The sequence below is a fragment of the Perognathus longimembris genome, chromosome 18, assembly GCF_023159225.1.
Source record: "Perognathus longimembris pacificus isolate PPM17 chromosome 18, ASM2315922v1, whole genome shotgun sequence".
In the NCBI taxonomy this organism is placed as follows: domain Eukaryota; kingdom Metazoa; phylum Chordata; class Mammalia; order Rodentia; family Heteromyidae; genus Perognathus; species Perognathus longimembris.
The window spans coordinates 41,923,538-41,938,998 of NC_063178.1; the positions used below are offsets into that span (position 1 = coordinate 41,923,538).

The 15,461-nt window shown below is 41.6% G+C and overlaps 1 protein-coding gene across 1 annotated transcript in view; it reads left to right on the plus strand.

Annotated features, from left to right (window-relative positions):
- LOC125366982 (type II inositol 3,4-bisphosphate 4-phosphatase-like) overlaps nucleotides 1-15,461 on the plus strand; it is a 49,268-nt gene that overhangs the window by 31,281 nt on the left and 2,526 nt on the right. The window contains exons 3-4 of the mRNA XM_048367649.1: nucleotides 7,321-7,439; nucleotides 9,712-9,834. Of these exons, the coding sequence (XP_048223606.1) occupies nucleotides 7,321-7,439; nucleotides 9,712-9,834 (242 nt within the window). The remainder of the gene's footprint in view (nucleotides 1-7,320; nucleotides 7,440-9,711; nucleotides 9,835-15,461) is intronic.

The window sequence follows — 15,461 nt, forward strand, 5'->3', positions numbered from 1 at the left end:
TCTATGCTAACGACCCGAAGACCGAGGCTGAAATCAGGAAAGCAACTCCTTTTGCAATAGCCCCCCAAAACATAAAATACCTGGGAATAACCTTAACCAAAGAAGTGAAAGACCTCTTTGATGAGAACTTTAAAAGCTTGAAAAATGAAATTAAGTCAGAACTACGGAGATGGAAAAACCTCCCATGCTCCTGGATTGGGAGGATTAATATAATCAAAATGGCAATATTGCCAAAGACTATCTACAAATTCAATGCAATACCCATTAATATCCCAACACCATTTTTTGATGAAATAGAGGAAGCAATCTAGAAATTCATATGGAACAATAAAAGACCTAGAATAGCAAAAACACTCCTAAGCAGAAAGAACAGTGCTGGAGGAATTACAATACCCAACTTCAAGTTGTATTATAAAGCTATAGTAATAAAAACAGCTTGGTATTGGCACCGGAACAGGCCTGAAGACCAATGGAACAGAATTGAAGACCCGGGAATGAACCCACAGAACTACGCCTACTTAATCTTTGATAAAGGAGCTAAAACAATAGTATGGAAGAAAGATAGCCTCTTTAACAAGTGGTGCTGGCAAAACTGGCTCAACACATGCAACAAACTAAAACTAGATCCTTATATTTCACCCTGCACCAAAATCAATTCCAAATGGATTAAAGACCTTGAAATCAAAACAGACACCCTGAAAACACTAAAGGAAGGAGTAGGAGAAACACTTGGGCTCCTTGGCGCAGGACAGAACTTCCTGAACAAAGACCCAGAAAGGCTACAAATCAAAGAAAGGTTGGACAAATGGGACTTCATCAAACTGCAGAGCTTCTGCACGGCAAAGGACATAGCTCGCAAGATAAACAGAAAGCCACAGACTGGGAGAAGATCTTTACCGGACATTCAACAGACAAAGGCTTCATTTCTAAAATATATGCAGAACTAAAAAAATTGCCTTTTTCCAAAACAAAACCGCAAAGAACCAATAGCCCCCTCATCAAGTGGGCTAAAGACGTACAAAGAGACTTCTCTGATGAGGACATGAGAATGGCCAAGAGACATATGAAAAAATGCTCCACATCACTGGCCATAAAAGAAATGCAAATCAAGACCAATGGAACAGAATTGAAGACCCAGAAATGAACCCACAGAACTACGCCTACTTAATCTTTGATAAAGGAGCTAAAACAATAGTATGGAAGAAAGATAGCCTCTTTAACAAGTGGTGCTGGCAAAACTGGCTCAACACATGCAACAAACTAAAACTAGATCCTTATATATCACCTTGCACCAGAATCAATTCCAAAGGGACCAAAGACCTCCAGGTAAAACCAGATACTCTGAAAACATTGCAAGAATGAATACGAGAAACACTTGGGCTCCTTGGCGCAGGACGGAACTTCCTTAACAAAGACAGAGAAAGGCTACAAATCAAAGAAAGGTTGGATAAATGGGACTGCATCAAACTGCAGAGCCTCTGCACGGCAAAGGACATAGCTCGCAAGATAAACAGAAAGCCCACAGACTGGGAGAAGATCTTTACCGGACATTCAACAGACAAAGGCCTCATCTCTAAAATATATGCAGAACTAAAAAAACTACCTTCTTCCAAAACAAAACTGCAAATAACCAATAGCCCCCTTATCAAGTGGGCTAAAGACCTACAAAGAGACTTCTCTGATGACGAAATGAGAATGGCCAAGAGACATATGAAAAAATGCTCTACATCACTGGCCATAAAGGAAATGCAAATCAAAACAACATTGAGATTCCATCTCACCCCAGCAAGAATGTCATATATCAAGAAAACTAATAATAACAATTGTTGGAGGGGATGTGGCCAAAAGGGAACCCTACTTCATTGTTGGTGGGAATGTAAACTGGTTCAGCCACTCTGGCAAGCAGTATGGAGATTCCTCAGAAGGCTAAATATAGAACTCCCCTATGACCCAGCAGCCCCACTTTTGGGTATCTATCCAAAAGACCACAAACAAAATCACATTAATGCCATCAGCACAACAATGTTCATTGCAGCACAATTTGTCATAGCGAGAACCTGGAACCAACCCAGATGCCCCTCAGTAGACGAATGGATCAAGAAAATGTGGTACATATACACAATGGAATATTATGCCTCTATCAGAAAGAATGGCATTGCCCCATTTGTAAGGAAATGGAAGGACTTGGAAAAAATTATACTAAGTGAAGTGAGCCAGACCCAAAGAAACATAGACTCTATGGTCTCCCTTATTGGGAATAATTAGTACAGGTTTAGGCAGTTCATAACAGAGCATCACAAGGCCCAATAGCTATACCCTTATGAACACATAAGATGATGCTAAGAGAAATGAACTCCATGTTGTGGAAACAATTGTTATATCACAGTTGTAACTACTTTCAACGTCCTATGTTTATCTGTAGCTTCTATTATTGATGATGTTCTTGTACCACCTTCCTGTGGTTGTACCTACACTATCTCTGTAATCTTATCTGGGTATATTGGAAACAGTGTTTATGGGTATTGGAAGTAGGAAATTCAAAGGCAATACCAAATTTGAGAGACACAGGGTAAAAAAAGAGAAACAACTACAAAAGCAATACTTGCAAAACTGTTTGGTGTAAGTGAACTGAACACCTCTGGGGGGGGGGAAGGGAAGGGGGGGTATGAGGGACAAGGTAACAAACAGTACAAGAAATGTATCCAATGCCTAACTTATGAAACTGTAACCTCTATGTACATCAGTTTTATAATAAAAACTTAAAAAAAATAAAAAAATTAAAAAAATAAAAAACAATATCCATGAGCTACAGGTATCTCATGACTAAAGATGAAATTAATCTTCAATTAAAAACAATACCCGACTCCATCTTTCAATGTATAAACACAGATGCAACAACCTAATGAGATTAGTTAAGTATGTACGCTATGTAGAAAATGATCATAAAGGCTGGGGATATGGCCTAGTGGCAAGAGAGCTTGCCTCGTATACATGAGGCCCTGGGTTCAATTCCCCAGCACCACATATACAGAAAACGGCCAGAAGGGGCGCTGTGGCTTAAGTAGCAGAGTGCTAGCCTTGAGCAAAAAGGAAGCCAGGGACAGTGCTCAGGCCCTGAGTCCAAGTCCCAGGACTGGCCAAAAAAAAAAAAAAAGATCATAAATGAATTTTAAAAGGGATTTCATTTTGAGATATATATATATATATATATATATATATACATACATATGCACTTATCAAATTCATTCCCTCTCTATTACTCTTTATTACATCTTTTAAAAAAGGTATTGTGACAATGATGACATGTTCAAAGACTTCTTAAATGCCTAGTATTCTTATATCTCTTTCTTATATGTAGTATTCTTATATAGGTTTTATAGAGTCTGTTCATTTAATTCCAGAGACTCAAAGAGCTATTGAATAATTTAGGAAAGGCCATAGAGCTCCTTGGACTGACTCCGGAATCAAGTACAATTTTATCTTAAGTAAAAGTTGAGCACATTTCTTGGGGTGGATGCAGCCACATTTCCCTGTTATTCTGTTATTGTTATTCTCCAAAGCAAGAGGATCATAATCTAATGCCTGTCAGGGCCAAATCTCAGCATCTCATGTGTATAAGAGACTCAAGCTAGGGTAGTAACATGTGATCCTTATTACAAACAGACCAGCATCAAACAAAATCCAGCCAATGCTGGGTGGTGCCGCCTCTAGGTCTACATTTCCTTTGGTTCCTTTCAGTCAAGAATTGTAAAGATGCAAAGCTTCTTCGCAAAGTTCTTCATCCTCCTCCCCAGATGGTTTGTTCTGGGGAAAAGATAACATGTTTTGTCAGATGTCACTTACATAAAAGGGCAGGAAGCGAGATCAGTGCAGGTAAGGGAAGAAAAATGACCAAGATTTGTAGAAAAATATGATCTTACAGTGAAGGGCAATTTCTTATAGCCAGCTTAGATATCAGGCTGCCTTGGGTCTCGGGCCTTGGTTCTCCTGAACTGTTTATGCAGACATTCCGTAGGTTTGCAACTCTTGTAATTGAGTGGTCCAAAGCCACCTGACGTAGTCGATGCTATTGAGCTCACCAATAGGCATCCATGGACACTGGGAATCCCACCCGAGGTTGGCTGGAATGACAGAAAGGACCTATGAAGCCGACAGACTTGTGATTCAGAAAGGCTGGCCGAGTGGAGCACAATCTGATATTTCATTTAAAAACTCACATCAACAGTATTTTGAGGAAGAAGGAGATTTTATTTTTTAAACTTTATTTCTGGTACCAGTACTGCAGCTTGATTTCCAGCCCTTGTTTTTTTTTTTTTTTTCTCTCAAGACTGAAGCTCTACCACTTGAGCCGCAGCTCTGCTTCTGTCTTCTTATTGGTAAATTGTAGATAAGAGTCTCTTGGATTTGCTTAGCTGGGCTGGCTTCAAACCATGATCCTATAAACAGGATGGAATTATACATACTGAAACTGTTACTAGCAAACCTATTTCTTCATGGAAAAGTTGATTCATAAAAAGCCGAGTTTCTTCATTTTCCCACCTTGTTGGAGGAAGCAATCGAGTGTAAACTCATTATGGACTCAATGTGGCCATACTAGAAACCCAGGGACCCCAGGTTCATGTCTCAGAAACTCTGTGATCTACATACAGTTTTCTCCCATGAAATGTTGCTGCTTTAGCAAGAGGAAAGAGTGAATGCTGTTGGCTATTAGGAAGAAAAGAAAAAAGTGCAGACCCCAATATAATTTTTATTATGACTTTCATTTTCTCTTTGTGCCTGTAGTGAGACTTGAACTCAGGGTCGCAAGTTCTCACTTGGCTTTGTCACACAAAGCCAATGCTTTACCGCTTGATCCACACTTCCACACCTCCATGTCCAGTTTTTAGTTTTTTGTTAATTAGAAATTTAATTCGCACAGACTTTTCTGCCTGGCCTGACTTTGAACTGCTATCCTTAAATCTCAGCCTCCTGAGTAGCTAGGATCACAGACTGAGCCTCTGGTGCCTGGCTAATTACTACTGAGGTTTTGTGTGACTGCTTTGAGGCACTGTATATAATGAAAGGCAAATTACCATGATTACTCTTTCCTTGTTCAGTATTGGGGTATCTGAATCTCTGCATAAAACATGTCAACTTAGTAGAGATTCTGTCTGTTCTTATGAGGTGTGAGGCTGAGAATTTTCACTGATGAAATGGAGCAATAGCTGCTCACTTCTGGGAATTAACCATAGACCACGATCCAGCCTGATAAGAACTCAGAACAGAAGTGAGTTATTCTGAGCCCAATGTCAGGAGCTCACAGGGAAGTTAGAACAGCCCAGCCCAAGCTTGGGAATCCTAAAACCAACACATACCATCCTCAGTCAATGTGCATGGTGTGCAGAAAACTGGGGAGTGAGAAATTAAACACATTCAAAGGGCAACAAAAGCAAATGATCAAAATAGCTACCAAAGAACAGTGCAGTCTAAAGAGTGCTTTTCCTTTCCTTTCTGTGATATGTTGATGTTCTTGAGACCTCACCTCAGTAGTTTTTAAAGGGGAAGCTCCCTTGAGGTGAACAAGAAAGTTCAATGACAGTGGCTTCCAAACATGGTGGGTCAGCATGCCAAGGAAGAAATGGAGCTAGTAGGTGTTGATGTTAGCAAGCTTCCAGAAAGGCCTAGTCATGTAAATATAGTACAATATAGTACGTAGTGTTTCTGAGCTTCTATTTGTGTTCCCCCCTCCCCTTTCCTGCATCTTGGGGCTTTTGAATCTTGTCCCTCTTTTTTGTTCAAGGCTAGGGCTCTACCACTTGAGCCAGAGTTCCACTTCAGGCTCTTTTTCTGGGGGGGGGGGGGGATGCTTAGTTGGAGATAAGATTCTCATGCACTTTCCTGCTTGTGGTGGTCTCAAACCATGATCCTCAGATCTCAGCCTCCTGATTAGCTAGGATTGCTGGTATGAACCACTAGTTCCCTGGCGCTGGTGACATGCAAACCTTCTTGTTTTTTTTCTAACATGCAAAGCTGAAGTAATAATTCAAAGTATCATTTTGAATAATAAAGAGATGGGAGACAGAATGCCTCACAAATTATGAGGGTTAAATCAACTGTGGCAACTAGTGTTTCCACATGTCTCTTGCTAAGCTCTCCTGTATTGCGACAGTCATGGGGGTTGATTAAGACAAATGTAAATCAAAAAATACCATCTAGATAGAAGAAGGAGGATCCCACTGTCTGGCAAAAGTAAATATGATAATTTTGCCAGTTATCGCTTAGCTATTAGGATTGAACAGAACCCTGGATGGTTTGATTTCGAAGCACTTGTGTTTTTCCATCTTCTGAGATGATCTGTAAGAAGTTGAAGGGTGATAATTGTCTCTGCGATTTCCTTGGCTTTCAAGATATAGATGCCTATGTTACCTTTGTCCCAGTTTCCCAGGACCACAACCCCACTGCAGGGCTTAAGCACCCTGGTCCTGTTCTTGGCTGGCTGTGGACCCAGGGATGGGGCAGGGCCCAGGGGAAGCCCCTGGCATTCTGGTTAGGGCTCAGGGCTGCCCTCCTGGGAGTTTTAGTCCTTGGCAAGCCAGTAGTTGAGCCACTCAAGGACAACTCGGCTTCACAAAGCGAAATTACTAACTTCAGAACCAGGGGGAGGGCAGGGACTAGATTGCAGAAAAGAAAGCATAGTTGTTGTTGTTGTCGTTGCCTTTTCTTTCTCCCAATTGGGAGGATGATCTGCGAAGGGCAGAATACTCCAGGAAATATGGTATGGTGGCTGCTGTCTGTAACTTGAGCCTGGAGTCCCTAGAGAAAGTTCCCCAGGAAGACCTGTGGCCCCCGCCTGGGGCAAGAATGACCGAACTCGGGAGCCCGCCACCGTGCTTGCTTCCCCCCCCTCCCCCAGCTCGGCTGGCGTCGCCCACCGCTGGCTCGGTGACCCAGTCCTGGGCTTCCCAGCTGGGGCTCCCGTGACTGTCAGTGTGCGCGCCCGTGGAACCGGAGGCCCAGGCTGGTGTGGGAGGCATGTGCGCTCACATGTCGGACCTCACGCACCCCGGGCAGGCGCGGGCCGCGCGCGGAGCCCCGGGCGGGACGGAGGGGGGGAATCGGAGTCCCCGGTGAGCGCGGGCAGGGGTGGGGGCGTCCGGGGGCGTGAACCCGGGATTCTGCCCCAGCGGCACGTGACTTCTTAGTTGTGTTCTTGACTTCCTCGGGACTTCCTCAGCGGCGGCGGGCGCCAGCGCCCTGTCCCAGAGCCTCGCGCCCCGGCCCGAGCCCTGGAGCCATTGTGTCAGTTGCTTTTCTTTCTCTCTCTCTCCCAGCCACGGCCAGCATGCAAGGATCTCGAGGCTCCCGGCCGCCATCGGAAGCTGAGCACCGCGGTGCAGATCTCAGTCATCCAGCCCGGGGAGGAGAGCGTCACCCGATACTCCAGCACCGAGACGGTGGAGGTGAGCACGGGGGGGGGGGGGGGCGCGCTCTGCCGGTGCCCTCCCTCCCCCCCCCCCCCCCCCCCCGCTTTCCTCCCTGCCTCCCTGAGCACAAGTTACCCTGTGGTCTAGAGCTGTTATTTTCCTGTCACCTAAGGAAGGAAGCAGCACCCGGTACCTGTGGTTACCAAAGGCGCGCACCCCTGGTTTTGATCATCGGGAGGAAAGAAATCACCCCCCTTGATGGAAAGACTTTTTCCCTTCCACACGGAATTCCCCAAACCCAGAACACAACAAGGCAAAGAGGAGCCCTCGATGGGAACTGGAGTGGGGTGAATGTACTCACCTTGGGGTGGGGATGGGGTGGGGGGGAAGTGGTGCAAGGACCCGCCTGGAGGGCTTCCCTGTGTCCTTCAGTGTGATTTCTAGAAGCCACTGGTCTCTGTCTGCTGCGTGTGCGTGTGTGTGCATGTGTATGTGGGTGAGTGAATGTGTGTGTGTGTTTCAAAGGATGATGGGTTTCCAAGAAAGGCAGGTGGATGCACCTGAGAATCTGTGATGTTTCCAGGCAGAAGGTGTGTACGGATCACCCCTCATGATGAGATATTTCCTAATAACATTTAGGGTTAGTGATAGATGGCTGGGATGTGTCAAGAGGAAACTTGTTATTGTGCTGGATCCAGTCCAAAAGAGGAAGTGCTTCCGTTCTGATTGTTTGGTTTGTATCCCACGCTGTATGCATGGCGTGACTGGGGAGAGACCTGGAGAAAGCTGACTGCAAGTCGGTCCCTCAGGTTTGCTTGCTTTCCTTAGACTTGTCATCACGGTGACTGCTTGGCACGAGGAGTGGCCGGTGGCACCTTGTAGGCAGCGGGCTCCAGACCTGGCTGCCTGGGGTGGACTGTGCCTGCTTTGGTGGAATGAGTGATTCACACTGGACTTGAGTCACTTCTCTTATGGGACTGACCCAAATCCTGTCTGCATCCCTGATTCTGCACTTTGGAAACTTTTGAGTTCGGTGGTGATGGGGTGATGTGCTGTTAATGCCTCAGCTGACTTAACAGATAATAGCCTCTCTCATAAAGCTCGCTTGGCTAAAGTCATAAAACTGTTCTGAAGAGTATTTTCAAGGACTATTCTGTTTTGTTTTGTTTTGTTTTGGTGCCAGTCTCGGGGCTTGAACTCAGGGCCTGAGTGCTGTCTTTTAGCTTTTGTGCTCTACCACTTGAGCCACAGCTCCACTCTGGCTTTCTTGGTTGTTAATTGGAGATAGGAGTCTCACGGACTTTTTTGCCTGAGCTGAGTAGCTAGGATTTCAAGCATAGGCCACAAGCACCTGGACTATTATTTTTAAAATTTTGCCAAAATTTAAAACTTACATACTTCTGTATTGATGCGGTTTTTCTTTTTCTTCTAAGTTTTATTGTGGTCAGTTGCATATATGAAGTATTATCTTTCGCATAAAAGTAATTTCTATTTGATCATTTCAAAAATTTATATTTGAATACTTGTTGCTATATTTTGGCAGTTTTACTCATTGTGGATCCTCGAAGAGCCAAGGAAAACTGCATTTTGCTTTGTAAGTAAAAGAATGGAAGAAGAAATAAGTGGCTGAGAGAATAACATGAGCTTTTAGAAACTTCCATAGAGAATTGTGTGTGTGTGCAAGTATGTGTGTACATGCAATGTGTATATGTGTGTAAAACTTAAGGTTGGATATCACCTCTTTACTAATGCCTTCAAAGGAATTGAAATATTCTCTTTGCTACATCCTGAGCTTCTAATCCATCATATTTAGTTTCTTTCATTAGTTTTTGAATTGGTTTGGAGAAAAAAAATGCACCACTGAACCTCAAAAAGCAAATGCTGTCAGAACATAGGTTAGATAGCATAGAATTACCAAATAAAGCTGAGAGAATAATTTGCATTTAAGTTTGCCTACCTACATAAAGTATAGGTCATAGCGATATAACTATATACCTGTTAAGTACGCTTTCACTTGACTGACATCAGGCCTGAAAGAAAGGTTAGGCAGCAAATAAAATGCATGTTTTCAAGACATATCATTAACTGCACTGACAATATAGAAACCCATGTGGTGGTACAATCCACACAGCTCCATGGTGCCTTGCGCCAGGGCCACCATAGCCATCATTGGCTGCCTAGAGCCCCCTTCAAATGGAACCATTTTCTAGGAGAGCGGATCACGTTTAGCACACTTGTGTGTCATCGCATGCTGTTGCCTGCAGTTGCTGCTTTACTGAAACCAAGTTGTCTGCATGTGCTATTTCAGGGAACAAGAGACCCACTGTTTCTGACTGGTGTCATATTCCCATCCGAGTACCCCATCTTTGAGGAGACCACCATAAAACTAGCCATGTATGATGTGAAGGACCCATCTTTCTGCTGCCTCCAAGCGACTCATCTATCCAGCAAAAGTAAACATCTTATAAAAGTGAAGGGCTGGAATAAAATCTATCAAGCAAATGGCCCTCAAAAGCAGGCCGGAGTTGCACATCTAGTATCAGACAAAATCGACTTCAAGTTAAAAAAGGTAAAAAGAGACAAAGAAGGTTACTACATACTAGTAAAGGGATCTCTCCTACAGGAAGATATAACCATCCTAATTATCTACACACCAAATACAGGAGCACCCGACTTCATCAAACAAACACTACTGACTCTAAAAACACTCATAGACCCAAACACATTGATAGTTGGGGACTTTAACACTCCACTATCACCTCTGGATAGATCAACACGCCAAAAACTGAACAAAGAAATCACAGAACTAAACAATTGCATAGACCAACTAGACTTAATCGACATCTGCAGAATATTCCACCCTGCAACAACAGAATACACATTCTTCTCAGCGACACATGGAACATTCTCCAAAATAGATCACATCTTAGGTCACAAAGAAAATCTGTACAAATTCAGAAGTATCAAAACCATTCCGTGAATTCTCTCAGACCACAATGGAATAAAATTAGAGCTCAACTCAAACAACCACCACAGAAAATCCTACTGTTCATGGAGACTAAATAACACACTGCTGAACCATCAGTGGGTCATTGAAGAAATTAAAACGGAAATTCAAATGTTTATGGAACTCAACCAAGTTGAGGACACAAAGTACCAGCTCCTTTGGGACACAGCAAAGGCAGTACTCAGTGGAAAATTTATATCTATGAATGCATACACCAACAAACTGGAGAAACAGCAACTCAATCATTTAAGGAAGCACCTCAATTTCCTTGAAAGAGAACAACAAGCCAAACCCCAAGTCAATATACAGAAGCAAATAATTAAAATCAAATCAGAATTAAATCAATTAGAGACGAAAAAAAACCATCGAAAGAATCAACAAGACAAAGAGGTGGGTCTTTGAAAAAATCAACAAGATAGACAGACCCCTAGCAAACCTGACCAAAAAAACGAAGGCAGCACACTCAAATAAACAAGATAAGAGATGAATCAGGTAACATCACCACAGAAACAACCAAACTTCAGACCATAAGGGACTATTTTGCAAACCTTTATGCCAACAAATTCGAGAACTTGGAAGAAATGGATGATTTCCTAGAAAAAATTCATATCCCCAAACTCAACCATGAAGATTTAAACCTTCTAAACAGACCCATATCCAGTATTGAAATAGAAATGGCAATAAGTGATCTCCCATCCAAGAAAAGCCCAGGTCCAGATGGATTCACAGCAGAATTCTACAAGGCCTTCAAAACAGAACTCACACCAATATTTCTCAAACTCTTCAATGAAATTGAAAGAGAACGTTCACTTCCAGACATGTTCTATGAAGCCAGTATAACCCTCAACCCAAAACCAGGCAGGGACTCATCACGGAAAGAGGACTATAGACCGATTTCCCTGATGAACATAGACGCAAAAATTCTCAACAAAATTCTGGCCAATCGACTTCAACAGGTCATCAAAAAAATCATACACTACGATTAAACTGGATTCATCCCAGGGATGCAAAGTTGGTTCAATATACGCAAGTCAATTAATGTAATCCACCACATCAACTGGAGCAAGGTAAAGAACCACATGGTTATATCACTCGATGCAGAGAAAGCATTTGATAAAATCCAGCACCCATTTATGCTAAAAGCCCTGGAAAAAATGGGATTTCAGGGAACATTCCTGAATATAATCAAGGCAGTTTATGACAAACCATCAGCAATCATAACTCTAAATGGTGAAAAACTAAAGCCATTCCCTTTAAAATCAGGAACAAGACAGGGATGTTCACTCTCTCCCCTTCTCTTCAACATAGTACTAGAATTCCTAGCCCGAGCAATTAGGTAAGAAGAAAATATAAACTGGATACAAATTTGAAAAGATGTAGTTAAACTTTCTCTCTTTGCAGATTGATCCTATACCTAAAGAACCCCATATACTCTACCCCCAAGCTACTAGAGCTGTTCCAAAACTTTGGCAAAGTTGCAGGATATAAAATAAACCCTCAAAAATCAACAGCTTTTCTCTATGCTAACGACCCAAAGACCGAGGCTGAAATCAGGAAAACAACTCCTTTTGCAATAGCCTCAAAAAACATAAAGTACCTAGGAATAACCTTAACCAAGGAAGTGAAAGACCTCTATGATGAGAAATTTAAAAACATGAAAAATGAAATTAAGGCAGAACTAAGAAATGGAAAAACCTCCCATGCTCCTGCATTGGGAAGATTAATATAATCAAAATGGCAATATTGCCAAAGGCTATCTACAAATTCAATGCAATACCCATTAATATCCCAACACCATTTTTTAGTGAAATAGAGGAGGCAATCCAGAAATTCATATGGAACAATAAAAGACCTAGAATAGCAAAAAAAAAACTGTGTATATTTTATCTCCTTGAAGCTCCTGCACTGTGCAAAGCAGGAAAATATGTGTAAGAAAAATTTGGAAGCATCTTTTGACTATTGCTCAGCCTTTCTTCTGGATGTTTTGGTCCTCTAGAAGCAGCAGTGAAACAGAGGGCTTATTCTAAGCCAGGAGGCTATAACTTTTCATTCAGAAGACAGAAGAGCTGAAGGCATTATACATACAGAAACCCAGGAAAGGAACACAGGTATCCCCAGTAGGACAGAAGGAAAGACAGAACAACAGATGAACAGATCAAATTTATGTCATTCATGTCTCTGCCTAGGAATTTCTACTGCACTGCCTGAGAATTCATGAGGAGTTATGTGGCTGTACTGATGTTATGACATGAAATTGACTAACAGAATAACTATACTGTATTAATGAAACTTCTATTGCAGCAACAGAGGGACCTTTGTATCTACACAAGACAGAATAACAATAATTAATTTGATAAAAAACAAAAATGGATTCATACAAACTAAATCAAAAGGGTGTGACACTGCAACTTTCACTTGTTAGCATTTGTTTATCCCGGATCCTTGCTCTAATATTCTAAGGATGTGGCTTATCGATATATATATATATATATAATCAAACTGAATTACAGAGAGGTTACTGTTTCATACATTAGGCATTGGATACATTTCTTGTACTGTTTGTTACCTTGTTCCTCATTCTCCCCCTCCCCCTTTCTCTTTCCCCACCCCCATGAGTTGTTCAGTTCATTTACACCAAACAGTTTGCAAGTATTGCATTTGTAGTTGGTTGTCTTTTTTTACCCTGTGTCTCTTGATTTTGGTATTCGCTTCCAATTTCCTAGTTCTAATACCAGTATACCCAGTTTCCAATACACTCAGATAAGACACAGAGAAAGTGTAGGTACAACCACAGAAAGGTGATAAAAGAAGATCATTAATAATAGAGTCTATAGTTACATATAGCATGTTGAAAGTAGTTACAACTGTGATATAACAAGCGTTTCCATAGCATGGAGTTCATTTCACTTAGCATTATCTTATGTGTTCATAAGGGTATAGCTATTGGGCTCTTGTGATCCTCTGCTGTGACTTGCCTAAACCTGTGCTAATTATTCCCTATAAGAAAGACCATAGAGTACATGTTTCTTTGGGTCTGGATCACTTCACTTAGTATAACTTTTTCCAAGTCCTTCCATTTCCTTACAAATGGGGCAATGTCATTCTTTATGATAGAGGCATAAAATTCCATTGTGTATATGTACCACATATTCCTGATCCATTCTTCTACTGAGGGCATCTTGGGCATAAAGAAGCCAGGGACAGTGCTCAGGCCCTGAGTCCTAAGCCCCAGGACTGGCAAAAATGAAAAACAAAACAAAGATCTCTTAGAGAAATCAATGGAACCCATATCAATTATGAACTGGAAAGCACTTTTATATTAAAGTCTCAGGATCTGAAAGACTTAGCTCCAGACTTTATAGTGTTATAGACAAGAAAAATAGCAATACATTCGATGCATATTAAGAGAAGATGCCACAGTTAGCAACATCTGCCACCAAAATCTCCGGAGCAAATGTCAGAACACTTATCATTAATAGCAGCAGATCTACTCAAATTGTTCTAAGTCTGACTAGGGTTTTTAAATTTTTACTGTAAAGTTAGTATAGTGAACAGTTACAGTTATGTAAGCCAGGCAATGAGGACATTTTTTTGAACAGTGTCTCCCCCTCCCTCATATTCTCCCAATTTTTTTTTGTCAGTCCTGGGGCTTGAACTCAGGGCCTGAGCATTGTCCCTGGCCTCAATTTGCTCAAAGCTAGCACTCTATCACTTGAGCATAGCACCACTTCTGGCTTTTTCTATTTTTGTGGTGCTGAGGAAATGAACTCAGGGCTCTATGTATATGAGACAAACATTCTACCACGAGGCCACATTCCCAGCTCTCTCCTAATTTTTTGATTAACAATTTTTGAAGAAAGGGATAAATTCAATATTAAATTGCATTTCTCCCCTCAACCTTACAGCAAATATGATTCCTTATTTTCTTTTCATGATGAATTTCCTTTAGTATTTTTCAGTAGGGTTTCTAGAGATATTAACCTTAGTAACATGAGAAGTAAGAATATGAGTTTAAAAGAAAAATATTGCCATGAATTTTAATTCTATACAAAATATATGCTACTTTTACTTCTCAAGAACTCAGAATTTTATGTAGACAGAAGTTCTTCCCAACAATGACATGTTTTATCTTTGACTCATCCACTAATGGAAGAAGCTTGGCCAGATTGAAACATTGTTTGATGATGAGCTAGATCCCTAGTTTGTGCAACAAGCTGCAGAATTCTGCTCCTACATCTTCAGCCATTCCAAGAACAAAACTCTTTCAGAAGACTTCAGAAATACTGAACTTTTGTAAACACCAAAATCAATTCCAAATGGATCAAAGACCTAGAAATCAAAACAGACACCATGAAAACACTAATCGAAGGAGTAGGAGAAACACTTGGGCTCCTTGGCACAGGACAGAACTTTCTTAACAAAGACCCAGAAATGCTACAAATCAAAGAAAGGTTGGACAAATGGGACTGCATCAAACTGCAGAGCTTCTTCTTGCTTTCTCATCACATTCTCATTTCTTCAGGGTGCTGATTTTTCTGTTTCTCAGGTTTCTGTCCTTCTGCCGAGCCAGCCAGCAGTGAAAAGGGAATCCTGAATGAGGGGGGCGTGGATTAAAGAAAAGGAAAAATACAAGACAAGAGAAAAAAGAGCAGAGGCAAAGATGGGGTCGGGAGGTCTGCAATTTAAGATTGTAACTCAAGACTGCAGCCAAGTTTATTCTTATCTTCCAGCTTATATGCAGTTTTGGAACTAGGGAATAGCATAGGGTTGCTAAAATTCAAGAAAACAAAGAGGCTTTGACATTCTCAACATTTGATTACAGTAAATATAGGATGAGGTCAATTAACATAGGAATGTACTCCAGGGGACATAGCAAGGCAGACATAGCAAAGGACATAGCAAAGCAATTCCAGAGAGTGGCTGTGAACAAATGTCCTTGCATCTAGCATATCCTGGTTATAACAACACAGCCAGAGGTCAGAATGAATTTAGCTGCAAGTTTGGCTCCTGACAGTGACTTAATTCCACATGTGAAGTCTAAACTGGCTCAT